At 48.9% G+C, this 25,993-nt stretch overlaps 1 protein-coding gene across 1 annotated transcript; it reads left to right on the top strand.

The window, feature by feature from the left end:
- The first annotated feature begins 1,413 nt into the window (after positions 1 to 1,413).
- Positions 1,414 to 7,230, top strand: LOC120842361. The gene is made up of 8 exons (XM_040213455.1): positions 1,414 to 1,482; positions 1,625 to 1,681; positions 1,791 to 1,884; positions 3,466 to 3,653; positions 3,809 to 5,229; positions 5,344 to 5,462; positions 5,588 to 5,973; positions 7,078 to 7,230. Exons 1-8 carry the CDS (start codon positions 1,414 to 1,416, stop codon positions 7,228 to 7,230), a joined length of 2,487 nt encoding a protein of 828 aa, XP_040069389.1.
- Positions 7,231 to 25,993: the final 18,763 nt, after the last annotated feature.

The raw sequence follows: 25,993 nt of genomic DNA, 5'->3' as shown, positions 1-25,993 counted from the left end.
GACGCCGCTTGGAGGGAGGGGTAGTAGGCAGGATGAGGAGGTGAGGAGAAGGGAGGAAGGATATACCCTTCCTTCAGTACACTTACCTCCTTCTCCTCAAAGGCTGCGCTCTAATTTGGTGTTACAGAGAGTTGTAAGAGGCTTTCCTTTTTTTTACGACTTTGGCGGCAACGCGGCACTATGATGCTGCGCTGTGGATTACACAAACAGCACTGCGAAAGGGAAGAAGATTTTTGCTGTCTCGAAGGGAAAAGAAAACCTTCAGGTGACAAAGACATTTGCTCAACCGGATCGGTCGGAAAAGTTTTGACTGCCTCCGATGGAGACTTTCCTAGGTAAATCACTGTAAAACTCTGAATCGTATTACCTGTCTCTTTCGGTCTCGCCAATGAAAATCGCGTAATACGATCATGAAACGAGACAAACAGGGAACTAAATTAGTGCACGAAGAACTTTTGCTCGTCTTTTCGCGCGTATTATATAATGGAAACTGACTCGCTCGCTGTTAGCTCTCTTGCCTTGAGTCGGCCGAGTTGAGAACGATTCGTGACAGACTGGGGTACCACCAAAAATAAAGAGGGTTGTAGTGTTACCAGAAGCATATTGCGTCCGTGAAAGGTAAGTCACCAAGAATCAAGCAGCTCGCGCTTTTGTTGCGCAACATGTTTCCGCAATAGGTGCATTACAAATGACAACAAAAATATACGATGCTGCATTATTTTTTTAAGATCCCTTCACGAACGATCAGTTTGAGCCAGTGATCTTGGAAAAGACTGGCCTCAAGAAACTCAAGGCATTTGCAGCTCCTTTCATTTTTTCACGCCGACCTCTTCCATAGGAGAGGAAACCCCCTAAAATATGACAAAGAAAACCTCTCATGGTAAGACCCTCTTTGATTTTTTATGAGCTGTTGTGTTGCGTTTATTTTATTAAAACTTAGAGCGTAGGCTTTGTAGCATATAGTATGCATAGCTTGGGTTGCTGTGGATAAGACATACTTAGAATATTTTTTCTACAAATCGTGCAAGTTCAGTGACCTGGTTTCACTTTAATTCATCAAGGTTTCTAGCCCTACACGTTATGTTTGCAGCTACTGCCTCGGACAGGACAGAACATGTATAGCTGGGATACAAGACCCCGAGTCGTTATGTGGGCCTCTTAGAAGGTTTCTGTCATTGTGAGGAGGTAGGTTTGTATTTTTCAAATTCGTAATCTAAAGCACATGCTTGCAGCTGCTTCCTCGGACAAGCCAGCACACACGATCGAGAGAATCGAGCACACAGAAGCGCCAATTGCACCACCTGTGGAAGCAGTACTCAGGGGTGAATATTGGAGTTCGAGCTGCAATTTCAGGAAAAAGAACAGTAGTTCTCACATGCTCACCGACAAAATAATCAGGTGTTTCTTCAAATTATGAGCTCAACGTGTGAACTGGACAAGTTTTTGAACACCGACTGGATAGAAAGCCTCAAGAAAAATTCAGTGAGAGGCACGCCATGAAGTGTAGAGACTTGAAAGAAAGTCCCGCGTCTGAAATTGGCATGTGGAACCAAGGGCGTCAGTCTAGTAAGGGAGATTGGACAACGCCTAACCAGCAGAACGGACCTTGCAACTTCATCTGCAGGGTTACCAGTTCACTCCGGGTATCCTTGCCGATTTGATGCCAGCATTTGATTTAAAGGTAAGATATTCGACATCACTTGTAACAAGTCATCGTTATTTCTTTGCGTGGTTGAGATGGGCGACTTCAGGTTGAGTGCCGTAACATCCACGTTCATATTCTTTTGCAGGTCGTAGCAGTGGAACCAAAAGAACGACATGCAACTTTGATGCTTCAGGATAGTCAGCTCAGCGCTGGCGTTTCCATGATGCGTCCAATGGAGGGTCATTTAAAGCCTTGGCAACTGCTCTAGCTGAGGGGACACTAGCTGCCAGGTACGATGCAACCCATGCACTTGTGGTCATGCTTGGCGGCGGTAGCACACGCTAGAAGCAGGTTGTAGCGTATCATGTGGCCGGAAATTATTTTCATGCAGTCAGTGTGAAGCGGTTAATTGAAGACATTGTTAAAAAATGCGAAAAATACGGCATCAGTGTGCATGTTTTGGCAACAGACATGGGGGAGGTAATCAAACTATTTGGAAGTCATTTGAAATTGTTGTTGAAAAGCATAGCCGGCCAAAGACTTAATGTGTTTACCCATGTGACCCGAGCCCGAAGCTTTTTTTATGCCAGATGTGCTCCAATTGCCCAAGAATATGCGCAATCATCTGACGCGAGGGCAGGAGATAAAGCTGCCAGCATATCTTGTGACGAAACTGCCTGTTCGGAGCTCATACTGGCAGCCTACTTAAAACCAGCATGTGTGCACCCAAGACACTATGAGGAGATCAAAGTGGGGTATCCCTTCAGCTTGTTAAACAATGACACTGCTGCTGCGCTGCAGAGGCTGGTTGAACTCAACAAAATTGGCAAGGATGTCCTACCTACAGCATGGTTTGCAAAATCCATCTCTAGGTGATTTAAGTGGATGTCATTGTGACGAATCGCGGGGTTTTCTTGTCAGCTTTGTGTGGGAGCTCTCGGGCGCGCCAGCGGTGCAAGATGCATGATGTCAACTTTCGGTCTTGTCCGTTCCCATGCGGCTGTTTATGAAACCGGGCGGAAGAACCCTCTCCCCAGGTGAGAGAGGATATGGGAGCGCCGGATGGTGCCACCATTCTTCGAAAGTCGAAACCGACCGAGAGCATTGGTTTGTTGTATTTCTTATTTTAATTTTGCTTGTCGACCGAAGACAGTGCTCACAACCGGGCATCTCGAATTGCGATCACCGCCGCGCAGACGGGCAAACTCTTTCGCGGATTGTTTCTCGCTACTGTACTTTCGTATTTTTAGTTGCTTTGCCAGGCATCTTGAATTGCGTTCACCGCCGCGCAGACGGGCAAATTCTCTCGCGGATTGTTTCTCGGTACTGTACTTTTGTATTTTTAGTTGCTTTGCTAAAACAAAGAGCGGTGATAGGCGCTAAGAAGCTCATTGCTGATTGGTCAGATTACGAGCCCTGAAAATGCTGCTAGTCTCACTATAAAGACGTGGACTGGCCGGAAAATGGGTGTGGTTCGTCTTTGGGGTTAGGAGTGCCCGGAGCTGGCCGGGACTCCGCTCGTCATTGCCTTGGTTTTTGAGTTGCCATTGTATTTTCTGTACGTAGGGCTGTGACCCTAGTTTGCCTGTGGGCCTGAGCTTTATTTTAGCTTTCGGGCGTGTTTGCACTGCGGTGCGTGTGCGCGCGCGTGTAATGCGACGGGTCGTCCCTGCAAGCAGCGTGAAGATTCCGGGCTCCGTGACGACTCCTCTTCATCGACCACGGACTCCAAGACAGGCTTCGGCAGCGTCTGGACTACAGATAAGACTTTTATTTTATGTTGTGATTGGCTAGGGCCAACGTGTTCGATCAATTTTAAGTGTGCCTTATCGAGGGTTGTTCGCCAAAGCTCGCCAAAGAGGAATTCCTAGCCGAGGAATTCCTCAAGAACTGCTCGCCAAAGCTGGCCCTCTTCATCAAAGAGCGAACAACCAAAACACTGGCAGAGATGGCAGACTTGGCCGACCGATACCTGGAGGCGCAAGGAACGCAGTCGCTTGGGATGAAGGTGGAGGAAAAGAAGCCGACTCCCGAACCCCAATGGCCCGTCGACAAGAAAAGTACAGGACAGCGGCCACCACTGCGGTGTTTTCTCTGTAACCGGCTTGGACACCGTGCCGCCGATTGCCGGGATAAAGTCATAACTAAGGCATCTTGTTGGAGTTGCGGACAAACGGCCACGCGGCCAACTCCTGTCAAGAAGGATCAAAAGGGCGTTCTCAAGCTTCCTGTTGTGTGGCTGCCGAGCCCACCAAGAAGAAAGAAGTGGTCGTCCAGGACGGATACGTGGAACTCAAGAACGGTGACCGTCTCCCTGTGGTAAACTCCACGATAGAGGAGGAGGAAACGAATTGGACGAATGGAGTACCCGTGCGAACCGGCAGGGTAGGCACACGCAGTGTCACCGTCCTACGCGACACCGGCTGCAACACGGTAGTCGTTCGGAAGAATCTCATCTCGGAAGAGGAGCTCACGGGATTTTCCAAGGCGGTCTACCTTGCTGATGGCACCGTTAAGATGCTGCCGGAGGCGAGGCTGCTGGTGCGGTCTCCATTCTTCAGTGGGGAGGTGACGGCTCTCTGCATGGAAAGTCCTCTGTATGATATAATACTAGGCAACATGCCGGGCGTTCGAGCAGCGGCAGATCCCGATCCCGAATGGGACGCTGAACCAGCAGCGGAAGAAAGCAGGCCCGAGACCGACGTACGGAACGGAGAACCGACCGTGACGGCGGCGGTTGAAACAAGACTCCAAAAGAAGACGGCTGAACACAAGACCACGGTGCCTACACCGTTGAGAGTATTGGAGGTTCAGGAGGGAGCAGTTACACCAGAGACTTTGATGAGTGAACAACAAAACGACTTGAGCCTGAGGTCGTGTTTCCAAAACGTCGGGAAAACTTTGACGGGCAAGAAGCGGAAACACTCCTGCGTGTTTATGGTGAGAAACGGAATCCTGTTCCGGTCCTACAGAACGTCAGCCGGAAGAGAAGTTCACCAGTTGGTGGTGCCTAAGAAGTTCAGGACAACCATCCTTAAAATGGCGCACGATGGGATTCTGGCGGGTCGCCAGGGTGCTCAGAAGACAATAAACCGAGTGCTCGAAGAATTCTTCTGGCCTGGCGTCGGAGCAGACGTGAAGCGCTTCGTGAAGTCCTGCGACCGCTGCCAGCGCACGACGCCGAAAGGAAAAGTCCCCAAGATGCCCCTGGGGAGTATGCCGCTCATCGAGACGCCCTTTCAACGCGTGGCCGTCGACATCGTGGGCACCATTTCACCGACCACCGAGAGGGGAAACAAGTATATTTTAACGATGGTCGATTACGCGACGCGGTATCCAGGTGCTGTGGCGTTGCCCAATATCTCCACCGAGCGAGTAGCCGAGGCACTCGTGGAGATGTTCATTAGAACTGGGGTTCCCCGAGATGTGCTCAGTGACTGCGGTTCCAACTTTACGTCGGACGTCATGAAAGAGGTGGGACGGCTGCTCTCCATGAGACAACTGTTCACGACGCCTTACCACCCAATGGGATACGGCCTCGTAGAGAAATTCAACGGAACGCTCAAGACCATGCTGAAGCGGACGTATCAAGAAAAGCCAGCAGACTAGGATCGCTACTTGGCACCGCTGCTGTTTGCGTACCGAGAAGTTCCTCAGGCCAGCCTGGGATTTTCCCCTTTTGAGCTGCTCTACGGAAGGAACGTACGAGGTCCCCTCTCTGTACGTAAAGAATTGTGGACGAATGAGGCGCTGGAGGAGGAGACCAAGACAACGTATGAGTATGTCTTCGAGCTACGCAACGAGCTCGAGGACACCTGTAAGATTGCCCACGAGGAACTTGAGCGGGCCAGCGAACGCTACCGTCGTTGCTTCGATCGGAAGGCCCGTCACAGGCACATCGGTGTTGGCGATTTAGTTCTAATCTTGCTCCCCACCGACCAGACCAGAACAAGTTGCTGATGCAATGGAAAGGACTATACCCTGTAGTCGTACAGAAAGGCCCCCTAGACTACGAAGTGGACCTGGGGCATTTCATAAAAGTATTCCACGGCAACATGCTTAAAAAGTATGAAGAACGAGCACCTGACGAGGTTCCTGCGGCTTGTACGGTTGTCGCATTGGAGGAGTCCGAAGGAGAGGGCGGTTTCCCCATGCTGAGATTGCAGAGCACCGAAACTGCGAGCGATGTCGTGTTCGCACCTGGGCTCGGATCGGGGTGCCGAAAAGAGGCCGAGGCCTTGGTTCAAGGGTACAGGGCCATCTTCTCCGACGTTCCAGGACGAACCGACCTTATCAAGTGTCACTTGAAGTTGGAAACGGACACGCCGGTACACACGAAGCAATATCCGTTACCATTTGCAGTGCGCGACAGCATCGAAGACGAAATACGAAGCATGTTACAGATGGGAATTATCGAGCGGACAGACTCCGCATACAATTCCCCTGTGTTGGTGGTCAAAAAGCCCGATCAGACTCACCGCCTCTGCGTCGACTTCCGGCGATTGAACGACGTGCTGGCCGCCGACTCAGAACCCATGCCGCGAGCAGACCTCTTGTTCGCAGAGGTCGGGACGAAACGGTGCTTCTCTAAGCTCGACCTCAGCAAGGGGTATTGGCAGATCCCCTTGACAGATGAATCAAGAACAAAGACTGCCTTTTCCACGGCCAGTGGCCTGTACCAGTTCAAGTACATGCCGGTCGGACTGAAGACGGCGCCGGCAGTGTTCACGCGCCTTATGCGGCTCCTGTTGGGAGACATACCGGGCGTTAGTTTCTACAACGACGACGTACTGATCGCTACTGACAACTGGGAACAACACCTGAGCACTCTACGGCAGGTGTTTGACAGAATTGGCATATCGGGGTTGACTGTGAGGCCCACCAAATGCGAGATTGGCCTAGAGAAAGTGTCTTTTCTAGGACATCAAGGACATCAGATCGGCCGCGGAGTAGTGGCCCCCCTTCCGAAAACCATCGAAAAAATCCGGGACGCAAAACGGCCCGAGACAAAGCGTCAGGTGCGAGCGTTCTTAGGCCTCACGGGCTACTGCCGAGATTTTATCTCTGGATACGCAGAGATCTCGGCGCCCCTCTCTAACCTGACCAAAAAGGGAGGGTCGAACACCATGAAGTGGACACCGGAACACGAGCGAGCCTTCGACCAGCTGAAGAAGAGCCTTACGGAGGCCCCCATTCGGAAGCTACCCAACTTCGAGAGGGAGTTCGTGCTACGAACGGATGCGTCCGATTACAGCATTGGCGCAATCCTGCTGCAGGAATATGATGACACGCTACACCCCATAGCGTACGCCAGCCGGAAACTTCTCCCAAGAGAGGAAGACTACGCAACTGTTGAATGAGAGGGATTAGCCGTAGTGTGGCGCATCGATAAATTTAAGCCCTACCTCTACGGGAGAACATTCGTGCTCCAGACAGACCACGAACCTCTCCAGTACATCAAACAAACCCGGCACGCTAACGCCCGGGTAATGCGCTGGAGTCTGAAGCTCCAAGAGTATGATTTTAAAGTTCAGTATATCAAGGAAAGTGAAAATGTGGGGGCGGACTATTTGAGTCGTATGTAAACAGTGAGAAATAGTTTGAACTTGTATTTTAAAGCTGTCCTGCGTGTGAGCAGGGTGTTTTCGTCACATTTGTATTTTATTTGATCTTGGGTACATTTAGTTGATTTTGTGTGCATTTTGACTGCAGAAATGGCACCTAAGCACAATTTGCCTATGTCGTGTATCGTTGAATATGTTAAGATTGTTGCCCATAACAAGAGTGATTGCGTCGTTTTCATGCCATAGTGGAGTTCTTTGAAGATGCTGCTTGCGCATTTTCTTGAATTTGATGTGAACAGAGTGTCCCATTGTGAGTTTAAAGACGTGTTCTTGCGATTCGTTCTTTGTTATTGTGAAAATATTCACGAGTGAATATTTTTAAAGTGGGGAGTCGTGTCACGAATCGCGGGGTTTTCTTGTAAGGTTTTTGTGGGAGCTCTCGGGCGCGCCAACGGTGCAAGATGCATGGTGTCAACTTTCGGTCTCGTCCGTTCCCATGCGGCTGTTTATGAAACCGGGCGGAAGAACCCTCTCCCCTGGTGAGAGAGGATATGGGAGCGTCGGATAGTGCCTCCATTCCTCGAAAGTCGAAGCCGACCGAGAGCATTGGTTTGTTGTATTTTTTTATTTTAATTTTGCTTGTCGACCGAAGACAGTGCTCACAACCAGGCATATCGAATTGCGTTCATCGCCGCGCAGACGGGCCAACTCTTTCGCGGATTGTTTCTCGCTACTGTACTTTCGTATTTTTAGTTTATTTGCCAGGCATCTTGAATTGCGTTCACCGCCGCGCAGACGGGCAAAGTCTCTCGCGGATTGTTTCTAGGTACTGTACTTTTGTATTTTAGAGCGCAGCTCTTAGGGGCCCGTTTCCGGCTTGAGCGGCGTCGCCGTCGGCGTCGGCGTCGCCATCGCCGTCGGCGTCGGCGTCGGCGTCGGCGTAACCGCGCGGTGCATCATGGGAAATGTCCCATAATGCACCGCGCGAGCCCCCCACCAAGGTCACGTGACCTCGTGGGGGGTCACGTGACCCCCCGAATTCACGTGGCCCCCTCCTCGAGGTCACGTGACCCCCGCCGATGTCGCGTGACCCCCCGATGACGTCATCGTCACTGATGACGTCACCGGCATCCACATCGTCATCGTCATCATCACTGATGACGTCACCGGCATCCACATCGTCATCGTCATCATCACTGATGACGTCACCGGCATCCACATCGTCATCGTCATCACTGATGACGTCACCGGCATCCGCATCGTCATCGTCATCATCACTGATGACGTCACCGGCATCCACATCGTCATCGTCATCATCACTGATGACGTCACCGGCATCCACATCGTCATCGTCATCATCACTGATGACGTCACCGGCATCCGCATCGTCATCGTCATCATCACTGATGACGTCACCGGCATCCACATCGTCATCGTCATCATCACTGATGACGTCACCGGCATCCACATCGTCATCGTCATCATCACTGATGACGTCACCGGCATCAACATCGTCATCGTCATCATCACTGATGACGTCACCGACATCCGCATTGTCATCGTCATCATCACTGATGACGTCATCAGTGACGTCACTGATGTCGTCACCGGCATCCGCATCGTCATCGTCATCATCACTGATGACGTCATCAGCGACGTCACTGATGACGTCACCGACATTCGCATCGTCATCGTCATCATCACTGGTGAAGTCATCAGTGACGTCACTAATGACGTCATCGGTACCCGCATCGTCATCGTCACTGATGACGTCATCAGTGACGTCAGTGATGACATCATCGGCATTGGGGGTCACGTGACCCCCAAGGTAACGTGACCCCCCCTGGTTAGTTTAACCCCCCCCCCCCCCAGTGCCCTTCCCTCCTCCTCCTCAAGAGCTGCGCTCTAATTCGGCGTTACAGGGAGTTGTAAGCGGCTTTCATTTTTTTTTTTAGTTGCTTTGCTAAAACAAAGAGCGGTGATGGGCGCTAAGAAGCTCATTGCTAATTGGTCAGATTACGAGCCCTAAAAATGCTGCTGGTCTCAATATAAAGACGAGGACTTGCGGGACAAAGGGTGTGGTTCGTCTTTGGGGTTAGGAGTGCCCGGAGCTGGCCGGGACTCCGCTCGCCATTGCCTTGGTTTTTGAGTCGCGATTGTATTTTCTGTACGTAGGGCTGTGACCCTAGTTTGCCTGTGGGCCTCAGCTTTATTTTAGCTTTCGGGCGTGTTTGTACTGCGGTGCGTGTGCGCGCGCATGTAATGCGTCGGGTCGTCCCTGCAAGCAGTGTGAAGATTCAGGGCTCCGTGACGATTCCTCTTCATCGACCAGGGACTCCAAGACAGGCTTCGGCAGCGTCTGGACTACAGATAAGACTTTTATTTTATGTTGTGATTGGCTAGGGCCAACGCGTTCGATCAATTTTAAGTGTGCCTCATCGAGGGTTGTTCGGGAACTTTTTTAGCGTTACTAACCGGGATGTTAGTGCATGTACTCCCGAGGGTTTTTGGATAGTTCACTAAGTGATTTCTATGTTGTGTCTACTTCGTCGCCGCGCTCCACCGATTGCTTGGTGTTAAGTCTGATTAAATTTGTGTTTGGTTTTTGACCATCTACGTGTCGTCGCCTCCTTACCTGACATTGCACCGGGCGTGGACCTATCGCCTGCCATCAGTCCAACCTAGCATTTTGTTCTTTTTTTTTTAAAGTAATTTTTGTTGGCTTCGGAGTGGACTATTGTTTTCATTTATTGACGATTTTTCCCACCTCCGTGACAGTCATCTAGGACATCAAAGCCTGTCATTAGTCATTTCAATGAGAATCAATACGAGGTGAACGTTTCGTTTCTTGAGGATTTCATTGACCCTTCTGTGAAAATTCATATTGGAAGTGATGCAATGTACAGTTGGAAGCCAGTTCAGATCTGGATCGTTACGGCGACAAAAGTAATGTTAGAAGTGCAGAAGCTGTTTTTGGAGGAGTTGGACTTTGCTTTTTTTTTTTTCTTGAGTCGGTTCAACACGGATGCTCTCGAGAACTTATTCTCAACCCTGAGGTCAAGACATCCTATTCCCAAGCGACTGGAATTTTTTTTTTCCCCTTAAATTTGCCATTTTGTCAATGCTTTTACGATCCAGCATGGATGTAAGTTACACTGATGCTGATTGCTTCATGCTTGCCGGGATGTCCCATGGCAAGCGCCAACATGGCGAACAGAATTCTGTTTTCGCTTCTGATGACATGCTTGATGTTGAGGTTCCAGAGCAGGAATCATTAACATACTTTGCTGGGTGTGTTGTTCAATGCATTACCTAGAGTTTAGCGTGCTAAGACTCTCACACTACAAAGACTGACGAAGGCGATGCTTTCAGACTGATGCAGCTTAAAAGCTACAAGAACAAAATTGTTCTGGTCAATCCCTCCGCAGAAGTGTTGCAGAACTCGCAGAAGCGTATTACAGAAAAAATGAATGCGACCTTCTGAGCAACGAAAAGAGCCTCCCACCTCTAAAAGAAAAAAAATATTGAGCTTGTTGTTTACTGCCAATGTCTTCCCAACATGCCACAACGTACACAAAAAGGTTGTCACATTGTTTCTGCGAACAATTAAGGATGCGCATCCTTGTAAAGAAACACAATGTCGAAGCGGAACTGAAGAGAGTGGCGTTGAAGAAATCTGGTGGCAGGAGCATTGCAATGAGATGCACTAAATGTGCGATAAATGTTTTGTTTCAAGGTTTTTTTTTTGTACTGCTGTTTTTCTATAGATTTGCGTGATCGAGAAAAATGTCGTTTCGGATCTTCAGCCACAGTACAATGGTATGAATATAAGGAGTCGAACTCGGGACGGTGCGTGGACGGTGGAGTGTTCAAACCATAGGCGACAGAGTTGCCGGCGGTAGCTATGTAAATGGATGGATGCTGGCGGCTGTGACCCCTTATATTGGGCGGTAGCTTCCGCCACCTAGCCTAGAATCCTTTCTGCATTTTTCGAATTCTGCGTCGAACTTTTGTATCCCGTATGACCGCAAAGTTGGCATAACCTATTAATTTCGTGCACAATTTCACATTTCCATGGATTTCTACTACCAATCTGGTAACCCCCTATTTTTGACTACTTTGCGGCGGCGTCCATCACGAAATGTAGTGGACGACCGGCGTCGATGGGCGCCGCCACAATTGTTTTGTTCTTTCGAGCTTGCGTTTGGGACGCCGATAACGACTTTGAATGATCGAAAACACTTTATATGTCAGCACGTTTCGAAACAAAAACAACAAGACCCACAGCGAGCACGTTTCACCCCAATCACTCCTTACGCCACATTTCGTCCCCAATGATCGACGACAGAATTTTCTTTCTTTGGCTGTTCTTCCTTAAAAGCGCATCTACGAAGAGCTGCGCTTCAAAAAGCCTACGGCAAGGCCGTGAGCAACGGAGCTACCGCCACGCCTCGTTCAATGATAGCGTCGGTTTATAGCAGACCACCGAATCACACGGTATTATAGGAAGGTAACGGTCATGTGTCACGCGCGACCCAGTCGAAGCGAGGGAAAAGATAACTTTTGCAAGGGAAACGGCATGGCCGAGGAGAAATTTCTCCTCACCATTTAAGGCTCGGACCACTAGCGCTAACTTTGCTCGGATCGTTCTGCGTCGAGCAGTTTATTCTTGCTAAAAAAGAACCCTGCAAATTTTTATGGAGAAACACCGTGTAGAACATTCTGTTCTATTGATTTTAGTGACATTCCGTGGCAATTTGCATTTGTTTATTCTAAAAAAGAAAACATTTTAAGACCTTCTAAGTATTACACGATGAAGCAGAAGTCATTGTGCGATGAGTGACCTTCTGAAAGGAGCTTTAGAGGATATGGGGGTGCTATCGCTTCCTGCTATCGCCGCTATAGCAAATACGCAAAAAAAGAACAAAAATATGCTCTAAATCACTAACTATTGTGCAAAAATACTCGAAGCCTTAAAAGGAAATAAACTTTATTTTGTGACCAATCGCTGCCACCCGGTTTGCTCGGTGTGGTGCGCTCTCGTTACTCGTACACATCAATACGGCGGAAACAGACAGCATCACGCAGCGGCATAATTGTCCAAAAATGGGAGCTCTCAGGAACCTGTGGTGCCATTGTCTGTATTCACAACACAATAAAGGCTGGAATTTAGGAAACTTCACAAGTTCATTCAACTGAATGATGCCATTTGCAGCCATCTCTGATTTCAGATTTCGTTGGCCAAGGAAGCTTTTGAACGACTGAAAGAAACGGAATTTTCGGCACAATGTTGGTTTTACAGAAGACATTGCTCAACTCCTCGGGACGTGTCACGTTTTTCTTCTCAAGCCATTTCATACCTTAATTTATCGCTGCTTATCCTCCTCCCCTCATTACCACACAAGCGGGGCACCTGATTTCTAAGGGCTATTGTTCAAAACTGTGCGAAAGTTAGTCGCGCCGAGATGTACTGCAACAGCGCGCTCTTGAAAGCGAATTTGTTTTAGTGCAACACAAGGTGCAATCAAAAATGATACTTTCAGCACCCTGAACAGCGGTGTAGGGAAAAAAACACGCTGTAAGAGTTTTCTTTTTTTTTTTGTGTGCGAGACAACACTGCGGATGCTGTAAAACGCCAGGATGTGCAAACGGCCCATTTTATAATACGGCACGATTTCAAATCTTTGCTGCGCGCTCCTAGCAATAAACTGGATCGAGAAACAAACTTCATGCGCATGAATACAGTATATTATAGTCTGCCAAACACCAGGAGATTTTCGAATTGGACAAAACCTCTTCAGCTTCACTTTAAATGAACGCATCAGTGAAGAACAATTTGAATGTTTAGATCATTGGCAATCCTGATGACAATTCAGAAGGGTGCTTATGCTTGCTTTTGTTATGTTGATGTTTTTGTGTTTTCTTGCAATTTAAACTGGTCCTGAAATAATTATCATGCGGATCCGTATATTTTTATTTGGTATTATTGCCATATGTCTTTCTATTTACGTTTGAAGATTCATGCTCTCATTTTGGATAAACAACGTCCTCTACTAGATTATTTCCGTATCTGAGCACGAATCCGTGAATGCGACCAAGATTTAGGATAACCTACAGAAATATTCGTCGTGACTGCCAAAAAACAAAAATCCTGTTTACAGCAATACAGGAATTTGCGTCCACGTGACCACAGGACCAGACCTATATAGCGTTAACCCCATTCCGAAAGTCCGGCTTTCAACAAAAAGAAACCCAAATCCCTAAGTTCAAATAACCCGATATAAAACAGTTAACAGTGTCTTGACTCTTTCCTGTGCCATTAGATTGGGCTAGTAATGCCAAACACAATATATAGAGTGAAAGATAACACAAACTAACATCGGATTTCTAAAGTAGATTGTTGAATCAGATGAAATCGTATCTATATTGGCGTTAACTTCAAATGTCCCAAAGAGTACCTACTGTAAAACCCTTAATGTTTGCAAACCCTTAAAGGGCTTATGACACGCCAAAAACAAGATATGAGACAACAGTACTGCTAGGGCTCAATGTATATTTCTATAATCCTGCTATATTTGTTTCGAAAATGGCGTGATAGTTTCGTGGATAAATCGATTTATATGCGGGTCTCGGAAGGGCGGATCCAGGCGGAGCTGGAGGCTGGCTACGTAGCCAGCCTTCCGCGCGGCGTCCCGGCCCTTGCACGCACTCACAGACTTGGTCCTCTTGGCGTCTCGAGCTTCAGCTTCCTCGTTTATACCTTCCACGTTTTGAGCATGCGGTCCGTGACGATTACGTCTATGGCATCGCCCGCCTTGTCAAAGTGTTCGACATTGGTCGCAGCAGCGATGAGAGTGATGGCTATCAAGAAATGTTGGAAGCAGTTTATTTTGGCTGCGACCGGCTGGTGACCAGGGCCAGCGATGGCGAGTTACTGACGAAGTCGCCGTGGTCACCGTCGTCCGGGAATATCTCCAAGGCGCACGCAGGATGGTAGGACAACGGGCCGGGGACGAGAGCGAGACTATAGCGTTCGGGTTACCGAGTTGCGTGAGAGGGTTTGATCGTACCGCGGCGGAAGGAGAGCTTGGGTGATCATGGAGGCGCCTAGAATAAAAGAGCGTTCATGATCACGTGCTTCATGGATACCATGGTGGATGGATGGATGGATAAATGTTAATGGCTATACCTTTTTTTAACGGGTGGTAGCTTGAGCCACCTAGCCCAAGTCTAAGAAGACAAAAACGTGATTCCTCCCGCCATTTTAAGACCAATTTTTCTCCCCCTAACTATCACCAAGCCATGTGGGATATCACCAGGATAGTTAACCTTCGGGGGGATCGGTCAAAAAAACTTGGACTAATTTTGGCAGTGTTGCCTGGCCGCGTAATGAAAATGATAAAAATTCTTAAATTGAATCTTGCAATTACCAAAGCTCTAAATATCGTGCAACTTGGTGTATATACTAAATAGCTTATGAGCATTCAATTTCAAGCATAATCTATCCGTTTAAGTTGTGTGTCATAACCCCTCAAATTTTCGCGACTTTCGCGAGTTGAAAAATGCACGAAATTTAAGGGCACACGAAAATTTCGGGCCTTAAGGGTTTCAATGCAGGTGTCTGGAATTTGCGAAATTTAGTGGCCGCAATTATGTCCTCTGTAACCGATTCGAGAAAAATAGGGACCACGCAAAATAGAAGATTTTACAGTATATCAACCGTCTAAATTTTTATGTTTTGAGGTATTCCTGCTACGTTCGAAGATACACAAACATTTTCTATGCAGCTATACTTTCTGAACTTATCGAAACAATCGGAGTCTGAGGAAAGCGAAAGTTCACACCAAGAGAAGAGAAGGAGAACGTCGGAAACAGATGGCTGTGTTTGAAAATCTCGCGATTGTGCCAAACGGCTTTCTTCTGTCACCTCGTCCGTTCTTGCCTCACCTGTCACTCAAGAAAGCAAAATATAAAATCGAGTTATATTTGTGAACTTCTGTGTTTTCAATTCAAGGCTAGAAATCTTTCCTTCCGCTCTCTTTGTCTTTTGCCTTGTGTTTTTTTCACGCTTTTTTGTTGTTGTTGTTGTTGATTTTTTTTTTTTTGGAAAAATGGGGGAAAGGGAGGGGGCTAGCTGTCGGATGTGCGTACAGAGGAATACAAAGCATTAATGTGAAGCTCTCTGCCGTCCTTGGTACGCAGCATATTTCCAGGCTAAGAGCGATCGAGTCAGTTTTCATGATTAAATACGCACGAAAAGACGTATAAAATTTCTTCGTGCCGGTAATTTAATACCGTGTTTGTCTCGCCGATCGCAGAAATATGTTGTAAAACAAAAGTTCGAGCTGCTCGATCGTTGGTGACTCTCCTTTCACGGACGCAATATGCTCGCGGTAACACTACAAGCCTCTTTATATTAGTGGCTTCCCAGTTTCTCACGAATCGTTCTCAACGCCGTTGAGTCAACGCCAGCGAGCTAAGAGCGAGCGAGCCCGTTTCCATTATTAAATGCGCGCGAAAAGACGTGTAAACGTTCTTCGTACAGCTCAATTAGTTCCGTATTTGTCTCGTCTCATGATCGTATTAGGCGATGTTCATCGGCGAGACCCAAGGAAACAGGTAATACTATTCACAGTTTTACAGCGACTTACCTCGGGACGTCTCTCTCGCAGGCAGGCGAAACCTTTCTGACCGATTCCGTGGAGCTAATTTCTTCGTCGCTGAAGATTTTCTTTTACCGTCGGGACGGCGAAAAGCTTCTTCCCTTTCATAACGCTGTTTGTGCAATCCACAGCGCAGCATGATGGTAACGCGTTGCCACCTAAATTGTAATAAAAATACAATAAAAATACCCTCGGCCGGGCCTTAAGCAACGAAGGAACCGCGACGCATCGCACAATGATGGCTTCGATTAATAGCGGACCACCGAAACGCGCGCTATCATAGGAAGGTAAGAGTCAACTTTCCGAGGGGGAAGGGGCCCGGTCAGGCTGGTGACGACCGATGATGGTGTTCGCCCGATGGTAGTCCCCCGGGAAGTCGAGTACGAAAAAAAAAACTAAAAGTTGTTCGATCCCGCTGGACACATTACGACGTTGGTAGGTTTACGGTGGCCAGTGTGGCCACGTTTATATTCAAAACAGAACGACAAGTCAATACCAAAACTTCCAAAATTAAAACCCAATACGTTAGTCCCCAGTCTCAAGAGCCGAATTCCTCGAGAACCCTCTCGGCGGCCTTTTTCTAGCCTCGTAGATGCCTCCTTTCCCTCCAGAGATGGACCAATCACTTCAAATTTCACCACTCTCGCGTGGTACACTGTCGTCCAATGGTCGGCGAGCTGTCATCCTGTCGCTGTAACCGCCAAACCTAAATTCCTTGTAGGGTTGTTCTCTGCAATTTTTCCAGTCTGACTGGCGCCAACCGCTAAGTTATTGCATCGGGCAGAAAGCGACAATTTTACACTAAACGGCGAAACCCTCTATATACAGGCACATTCGGCTAAAAGCCACAACCAGCTGCAAGAAGGGATCTGTCCGAGCAGACTCCCGAAACCCGAGACGTTTCTTAACGACTGCGGGGAAGACCGCTCCCCCCTCCCGGTCGCTCTGCCCACGCAAATGCTCCCTCCAAAACGCCGACACTCACAAAGAAAGCTAAAACAAAAAAAAAAAAAAACGATGCCGACGCAACTGTAGAAAGATAGACTTTTCAAAAACAAATCTTACTTATTTCTAACAAAATCCTTCGTTACTTAACACCTCCCCACCAAGAATGTTGCAAGTACACTTGCTGTTCGCGCAACATCTGTCCCCCTTTTAGAGACAGACGCGTAGCATACAAAAACAAAACAACAACATAGGCGCTATACCCCCTGCCAAAAAAAAAAAAAAATAACCTGTTGGGCGACAGAGAAAACCAAAAAAAAAGAAAGCAAACACAGTTTGGTCCGGTGAGACCCAAACCCGTACGTTCCAGATTCCACCATTACCAGTATTTATACCAAAGCAGAAAAAAAAATGACGTTGGCTACAGGCAAGGAAATCCAAACGCGAACAAAAAAAAAAGGTTTGCTATACCTAGCCTATACCCGAATCTGTTTCTCCATGCCTGCGCGTCCCCGTCGTCTCTAGTGTCTCGCGTGACCGAGGCAAAGGTGTTACCCCCGCACCCAGACACGCGGAGGCCGGTTTGTTCCCGGAGTCCACGGCTCTATGCACTAATCCAGGGCAGTTCTGCTTAAGGTGCCCCAGCCTCCCACACGAAAAGCACCCTTGCGGTCGAGTTTTCTCAACCCTTCGCTGGTCGCCCCCAACTTCCGCAGGCCCACCTCGCATGTTCACCTGTGGCCCCTCGGCCGCCCTCTGGGGCTCCCAGTTTCGATCGTGCTGACTCTCTTCGAATTTCTCAGCAAGTTCCACTACTTCCTTTGGCCTTAGCCATTCTTTGGTTTCATTCTGAAGTACGTAGGCCCGGACATCATCCGGCATGACATGCTTTAGCCGATCTGAAATGATGAGCTGCCTTAGATCATCTAGTGTCTCTACTTCGCGGCTCTCCATGTAGTAGCCGAACATGGTAGTCAGATCGGTAGAGAACTGTGCCCACGACTCCTCCTCTTGTTTGTGTGCGACATGAAACCTTCGCTTATACTCATCCGGAGTCACCCTGAGCTCGTCGAGGATAATGTCTCGTAGCTCCTTGTACTGCAATACCCGTCCCTCTGCTCTGTTTGCCACAACGGCGCTAGCTTTCTCGTTTAGAAAAGGTAGGATGATTGCCCCGTGTAGGTCCTGTGGAACCTCACAACTCGCCAACATTGTTTCAGCGCCTTTAAACCACGCAGGTACCAATGTGTCCGTCTCGGGCATTGGCGCCAGCACCGCACGTAGCTCCTTTGCATACCGTCGGACTCCCCCCGTACCCCGAGTGTTCTCTTCATGAGGCTGCCCCGTTATTTTGAGCTGCTCTAATTTTATTTTATCGAGTTCTATCTTTAGTCTCATGAGTGTTATCTCAGCACTAAGGTCATTCGAATCTGTTGGCTGCCCTCCCTCACTGGCGCCAGCGTCTGGTTCTGAGTTGGCGCCACTGAGGGAAGACCCTGGGGTCTTCGATATAGTTTCTGTGGTCATGGTGAGCCTCGGAGAAAACGGGAATGGGACTCACCCACTGTTGCCTGGCAAAATCCAATTAGCTGCTCCTCCAGTCGCCGCCGCCCACTTGCCGCAGTGTCCCCACTCGGCCTGGCGATCATGCCCGTCGTCTGGAAGTCTCAGCTCCTTCTTCGTTCACCGAAAAGAAAAAAAAAAAAAAAACCTCACACACAAAAAAAAGAAAACGCTCAATTTTCCGGCACCACAACGAAGTTCAGCACTGCAGCGACGATCTCGTCTCTTCTCTTGAGGGTTGCCCCGATATTCTGTCGCCGCTCGCTGAAGATGCTTCACCGGTGAAGCCACAGGTCATCCTGTTCTCCGACGTAGATGACGCCCAGGACCACCTGTCAGCTGCCACCACTCCTTTTGGGTACCTGTACCCCCCCCGGGCTTCTAGCGTAGATATTGCCACGGTCCTCACTCCGGCAGGAGCGAGCCTTGTCCGCAGTCCAGCAGACGACTTCTTTGGGTAACCGTACCCCCTCCTCCCCCCCCCGGGCTTCTCACGTAGATATTGCCGCGGTCCTCACTCCGGCAGAAGCGACCCTTGTCAGCAGTCCAGCAGACGGGACCCTTGTCTGCAGTCCAGCAGACGCGACCGTTGTCCGCAATCCAGCAGACGAAACACTTGTCGCATAGAGCCCAGGTACGCTCCGCCTGCCTCCGTTGATGCCGTCGTTTTCGCTCACCGCCCGTCGCAGGAAGTCAGCAGGATCCTGCCGACTGCGCCAGTCAACTTTCCGAGGGGGGAAGGGGCCCGGTCAGGATGGTGACGACCAATGATGGTGTTCGCCCGATGGTAGTCCCCCGGGAAGTCGAGTAAGAAAAAAAAAACTAAAAGTTGTTCGATCCCGCTGGACACACTACGACGTTGGTAGGTTTACGGTGGCCAGTGTGGCCACGTTTATTTTCGAAACAAAACGACAAGTCAATACCAAAACTTCCAAAATTAAAACCCCATACTTTAGTCCCCAGTCTCAAGAGCCGAATTTCTCGAGAACCCTCTCGGCGGGCTTTTTCTAGCCTCGTAGATGCCGCCTTTCCCTCCAGAGATGGACCAATCACTTCAAATTTCACCACTCTCACGTGGTACACTGTCCTCCAATGGTCGGCGAGCTGTCATCCTGTCGCTGTAACCGCCAAACCTAAATTCCTTGTAGGGTTGTTCTCTGCAATTTTTCCAGTCTGACTGGCGCCAACCGCTAAGTTATTGCATCGGGCAGAAAGCGACAATTTTACACTAAGCGGCGAAACCCTCTATATACAGGCACATTCGGCTAAAAGCCACAACCAGCTGCAAGAAGGGATATGTCCGAGCAGACTCCCGAAACTCGAGACGTTTCTTAACGACTGCGGGGAAGACCGCTCCCCCCTCCCGGTCGCTCTGCCCACGCAAATGCTCCCTCCAAAACGCCGACACTCACAAAGAAAGCTAAAACTAAAAAAAAAACGATGCCGACGCAACTGTAGAAAGATACTTTTCTAAAACAAATCTTACTTATTTCTAACAAAATCCTTCGTTACTTAAGAGTAAGGGTCACGTCCCACCCACGATCTAAAAGATTCGAAGGGAGAGATAACTTTTGAGAGGGAAAGACATGGTCGAAGATAAATTTATCTTCCCCATTTCAGGCTATGGTTTGCGCTCCCTTTCAGTACATCTGGTTCGAACCTCTAGCGCTACCTTTAGGCAAATCGTTCTGCGATGCGTAGTCTATTTGTAAAGATAATTAAATCCTGCAAATTGTTTGGGGGGAACACCACGCCGAACTTTTCATTGTAATGAGTTTAGTGAAAACAAATGACGATTTGCATCTGTTTATTGTAAAAAAAGACAACATTTTAAGGCCTTTTAAGTATTACTCGATGAAGCAGAAGTCATTTGGCGACGAGTAACCATCTGAAACGAAGTTTAAATGATTTGGTGGTGTCGTCTGCGGCTGCTGCCGATATAGCAAATAAGCAAAAAATAAAGAAAAATATACTCTAAATAACAAATATTTGTGTAAAAATACTCGAAGCCTGAAAAGCAAATAAAGTTTATTCTGTGACCAGTCACTGCCACCAGGTTTGCTCAGTGTAGTACGCTCTCACAACTCGTACACAGGAATACGGCGGAAACAAACTGCGCCCCAAAATTGGAGTTCCCAGGAATCTCTGGTGCAAGTGTCTTTATACAAACCGAATAAAGCCTTAGATGTAGGAAACTTCGCAAATCTGTTCAACTGATTGGACCACTTGCTGTCATATCTGACTTGAGATTTCATTGGCCGAGAAAGAATTGAACGACTGAAAGAAACCGAACGATGTAGCATATTGTGTAGCGAAGGTGATGTCGTGGAAAAGAATACAACGAGGAGAAAAACACAGAGTGCTCGCGACCGAGTTGGAAGCCCACGGAGCAAAGCAAGCGGACGTCCAGTAAATGAACACCTTGTAAGCGGTAAACGCTACATTGGTGTCAGAAGTGGGATTTAGAAGATTTCACTGAGGTCCGGACGAAGATGAAAGGCGCAATCCTCGGGAGCCTTTCACCTTTGTCTAGAGGACCGATTGCCTGACCCCATAGAGCCCCGTGTCGTTGACGTTCCTGCCCACACCGCCTTGGGGCACCCAAGCCTACGACTAAAACCATCAGCATACAACGGTACCGCTCCTTGGCCCCTCTACATAACACCATTCAACTTCATCGCTGACGCGAACAATTGGTCAGAGGCCCAAAGGGCTCAAGCTTTGGCCGCCCATCTCGCCGGACCAGCGTTGACCCTATTGCATCTTTCGCCACCAGAAAATCGTCAATCATACCAGGCTTTGTTCGCGGCATTGGACGAGCGCTTTGGGGAAGGGCAGCTTCGGTTCCTTCGTCACACACAACTTCGCAACCGTCGTCAGTGTGCGCTGGAGACAATCTCCGACCTCGCGGATGACATTGAATGCCTCGCAAGTTTTGTGTTCCCAGACTGCCCAGAGGACACGGTGGAGGCTATCGCTACTATGGCATTTATCGACGCAATCTCGTCTGTTGAGGTAAAGGATGCGGTTCGCTTAGCTCGCCCTAAGACACTGCGGGTAGCTCACACTTGTGCCTTGGAGGTATAGGCTGCCCGACAGGCATCTCGATCCACGCGTGTAGAGTCCAAGTTCCGCGTGGTTCCGCGTGGTTTCCGCAATCCGGAGACGACCATCTTAGCCGCTGCTGGCACTGCTCCGGAACTTCGCTGTTTCTAGCGGCTTCGATTGCTCGTTTGATCAAAGTCGAGGTAAAAATGTCAATGCAACCGAAACGTTCTGCACATTTCGACTGTGAGACGGAATTACAGGCGGCCTTCGCTATCGCTGAAGCTCTATCAACTCAACAAAATCGATTAAAAAACGTGCGCAACGTGCTCGAAAAACGAAAATGAAAGAAGATTAAGCGGGAGGGCGGAAGCTTTCTCCCGTCTGCCTGGGGAAGGAGAAAAACGTCTCGTTCCTCCCTGTTTCTTGTGTCCGCGCGGGGGAGCGCTTCAGTAGAAGGGAGGAAAGTGCGCCGCTGCTACTTTTTCCTCCATTTTTTCTTAAAGAATGGGTGCTCCGTCACGTTTAAGTCTTTTAATCGGCGTTCGAACGCTTGCAATTAGCGGTTCTATGTATAAACAGCCGATATAATGATCACAGCACATCATATAATACACGCCTTCGATCACAGCGTACAAGCTTCGATATTTCTACTTTTGTTTGTTTCTCCAATAGACCCGCGTATATTGCTTGGTGTAAAGCATTGGCTGCCGGTGGTGCCAGCGACGGGCTCCCGATCCGTAATCCAGACTACTACACTAGATACCAGTGGTGTAAGCACCGGGAGGGGCTTGGTGGGCTGCAGCCTCCACCTTCTCCACCTAAAGTCCTTCTAACGGCGTAAACCGTTTTCTTTTCTTTTTTTTTTTGTGGGGAATTTTAGATTATTCGGGACTTTAAAACACGTATTTTTCCCCCTTTTAAATTTTTTCTTTTTATTTTAGTGTTTTTTTTTTTAGAGGGGCACAAATGTAGATGCTGCGATCGTATGTTTTTGATTCTACGGGCCCTAAGCATCCTAAACATCCGAAAATTCCAATCTCGCGATGCCAACAGTTTTATTAAAATCATGGTGAATGGTCGAAACATAGCCCTTTAGCCGCTCAGAAAGGGACATGTCCGCACCTTTCACCACATTTTTAATAAAAAAAAAATCGGCGTCGCGTGATGTTAATCTTAGAATTTTACAGCGTAGCTGTTAAGGGCTAGTTCCCCCAGTTTCGTGTCCATGGACAAATAAATCTCGATACAACCCTCTGGACAGCTACCGCCATCTATGAGCAACGGTGGCAATCAGACAACCTGCAAGCCGGTTGTCTGGTTGCCGCCGTCGTTCATAAATGGCGGGACATAGCACAGCTCCGCTGCTCTTCTTTCTTCACTAGAGTGCAAGGGCGGAAAGTTTTTTATGATGCTTATGTCCCGTAGAATCAGCAATGACCAAGAACAGACGATAGCAGAATCTTTTCGAAAGGCTCTTTTAGGGTCTTCTGAGAGGTTTGAGAGGCCCATGATAGTTTGATCAAGAGGTCTGTAAGCTTGGAACCAGAAAAGAGGTTTCCGGGAAAGCACGTGACCCTTCAGAACCCCAAAGCGCTAACGCATTGAGAAAACAGTTGGACAACTCTGTCCATCAACCCGAGGGAAGCATGTTTTCGGCGACCCTGCCACATTGAGGCAACAGCAACTTTTGAGAAACATGGTTTTGTCACCCGGTAACTATGATCGCTGATTTGTTGTCCGACAGCCGGAGAACATCCTGTCACACCGTACTGGCGACGCAGCCAAAGTGGGGAACACTCCGCCATTTAGAGTGTTTACCTTCGTTCGTGTGCGGCGCGGTGGCGCTAAAAATGTGACTACAAAGTGATAGTGGGTTTGAAGGGCCGGGAATTAGCACGAACCGGCATCAACCAGTGACCTGACTAGGAAACTTGACAGAGGTGTATTTTTCACTCGTTATTAACGTGACAAAGCATAAGCGTTCGTGACGCAAAACATACGCGTCGGTGTCGACGTCGGAGTCGATGTTGGCACCAGTGGGACAAAAAAAATCCCATAATGCAAAGCGCGCCACCACGTGTGATGTCACACGTGGTTGTGACGTCATGACCCTATTGATGCGCTAAATTGGGCGGAAAACTTTTCCGCTAAATTTAGTAGAAAATTTGCTCGCCAAATTTAGCGAGAAATTTCTAATGAAAATACATGACGTTACTGAATGAACGACAGACACACACTTGCACGCCTTGGAAACGAGGGCGGGTTTAATAGGGAGTTTTCGTAGGTTGTTTTCGCCGTCCCGCAATGCTCTCCGCATCCCGCTACGATACGTGAAACTTTCGAGTCAAGGCCATCGACGCGCAGGCGCAGTAGCGCGTTCTTCGTTGCGCACGGCTTAGTGGAGGGGGAAACGCGGTCTGCGATAACTCCATAATAGGGAGTTTCGTAGACCGCGTTTCCCCCTTCGGTAAGCCCTCCGCTACGAAGAAGCCTCTACTGCGCCTGCGCGCGGATGACCTTGACTGTAGAGTTCCCAGTACCGTAGCGCGTTGCGGAGAGCGTTGCGGGACGCCGAATACAATCTACGAAAACTCACCAATGAGAAGGTTTTGCGAACGGGACCCGATAACGCTAGCGCGTCCCACATTTAAAGGGACACTGACACCCCCCAAAAAATGTTTTTCATTTTTTGCCAGGCGCTTTATTATGGTGTCGGAGGACTACCCAATTAATATTTTGCAACATAGTAGCGTATTTTTTTAAAGGGGCACTGACACCCCAAAGGTCGTATTATTTTTTATTCTCTAGAACGATGCAAGTTGTAGTCATAAACAGGCAAAAGAAAAACCGCATCGCAAAAAAAAAAAAAAAAAAAAAATTTCCTTGCGCGCCGCGCGCCTTTTTATTTTTGGCGTTTATATTTCCCGCGCTCACCTCCTTGCTTCTTTTGATCAATGACGTCAAAAAATGAAAGCCGCTTACAACTCCCTGTAACGCCGAATTAGAGCGCAGCTCTTGAGGAGGAGGAGGGAAGGGCACTGGGGGGGGGGGGTTAAACTGACCAGTGGGGGGGTCACGTGACCTTGGGGGTCACGTGACCCCCAATGCCGATGATGTCATCACTGACGTCACTGATGACGTCATCAGTGACGATGACGATGCGGGTACCGATGACGTCATTAGTGACGTCACTGATGACTTCACCAGTGATGATGACGATGACGATGCGAATGTCGGTGACGTTATCAGTGACGTCGCTGATGACGTCATCAGTGATGATGACGATGACCATGCGGATGCCGGTGACGACATCAGTGACGTCACTGATGACGTCATCAGTGATGATGACGATGACAATGCAGATGTCGGTAACGTCATCAGTGATGATGACGATGACGATGCGGATGCCGGTGACGTCATCAGTGATGATGACGATGACGATGTGGATGCCGGTGACGTCATCAGTGATGATGACGATGACGATGTGGATGCCGGTGACGTCATCAGTGATGATGACGATGACGATGTGGATGCCGGTGACGTCATCAGTGATGATGACGATGACGATGTGGATGCCGGTGACGTCATCAGTGATGATGACGATGACGGTGCGGATGCCGGTGACGTCATCAGTGATGACGATGACGATGTGGATGCCGGTGACGTCATCAGTGATGATGACGATGGCGATGTGGATGCCGGTGACGTCATCAGTGATGATGACAATGACGATGCGGATGCCGGTGACGTCATCAGTGATGATGACGATGACGATGTGGATGCCGGTGACGTCATCAGTGATGATGACGATGACGATGTGGATGCCGGTGACGTCATCAGTGATGATGACGATGACGATGTGGATGCCGGTGGCGTCATCAGTGACGATGACGTCATCGGGGGGTCACGCGACCGGCGGGGGTCACGTGACCTCGAGGAGGGGGTCACGTGACCTCAGGGGAGTCACGTGACTTCGGGGGGGGGGGGGTCACGTGACCCCCACGAGGTCACGTGACCCCGGTGGGGGGCTCGCGCGGTGCATTATGGGACATTTCCCATGATGCACCGCGCGGTTACGCCGACGGCGACGGCGACGGCGACGGCGACGGCGACGGCGATGGCGACGGCGACGGCGACGGCGACGCCGCTCAAGCCGGAAACGGGCCCCTAAGAGCTGCGCTCTAAAATCAGGAAATTTAGAAGCTTTGTAGACGACATTTCTATAACATTTAATAACGGCAATCATAAAACATGTTTTTTAACGCAATTGCGAATGCACTACGGCCTGTCTTTTTGAAATACCAAAAATCAGATTTCGGTGTGATGTCGCTTCCTGAATTTATATCCTCCCTCGGAAAACTTAGCGGCGCTCGAGCAGAGGATTATCGGCCAGTCGGGCAAGAAACCGGTTTTTTCCCGCACCGGCACCCTTCTACCCGCCTGCTCACCCCCTCCTCGCTTCGGGTCGCGGTAGCAACGGCGCTTTGCTTCACAGTGTGGAGCGGAGGTCCGAAAGAAAGTCGAGTCGCAGGAGACCGCAAAATTTGACTCACTGCACTGGCGCG

This window comes from Ixodes scapularis, unplaced genomic scaffold (assembly GCF_016920785.2).
Source record: "Ixodes scapularis isolate PalLabHiFi unplaced genomic scaffold, ASM1692078v2 ptg000683l_1___fragment_1__unscaffolded, whole genome shotgun sequence".
Taxonomy (NCBI): Eukaryota; Metazoa; Arthropoda; class Arachnida; order Ixodida; family Ixodidae; genus Ixodes; species Ixodes scapularis.
This window is presented reverse-complemented; position numbering and strand designations above follow the sequence as displayed.

What these genes read in the sequence shown, in the direction of transcription:
- LOC120842361 (XM_040213455.1), top strand. Translation starts at nt 1,414, where the DNA reads ATGAGCTCAACGTGTGAACTGGACAAGTTTTTGAACACCGACTGGATA. An exon ending in CGCAGTCGCTTGGGATGAAG is followed by an intron (nt 3,654 to 3,808) that starts GTGGAGGAAAAG and finishes ATCTTGTTGGAG; the next exon opens with TTGCGGACAAACGGCCACGC. An exon ending in AAGACCATGCTGAAGCGGAC is followed by an intron (nt 5,230 to 5,343) that starts GTATCAAGAAAA and finishes GCTCTACGGAAG; the next exon opens with GAACGTACGAGGTCCCCTCT.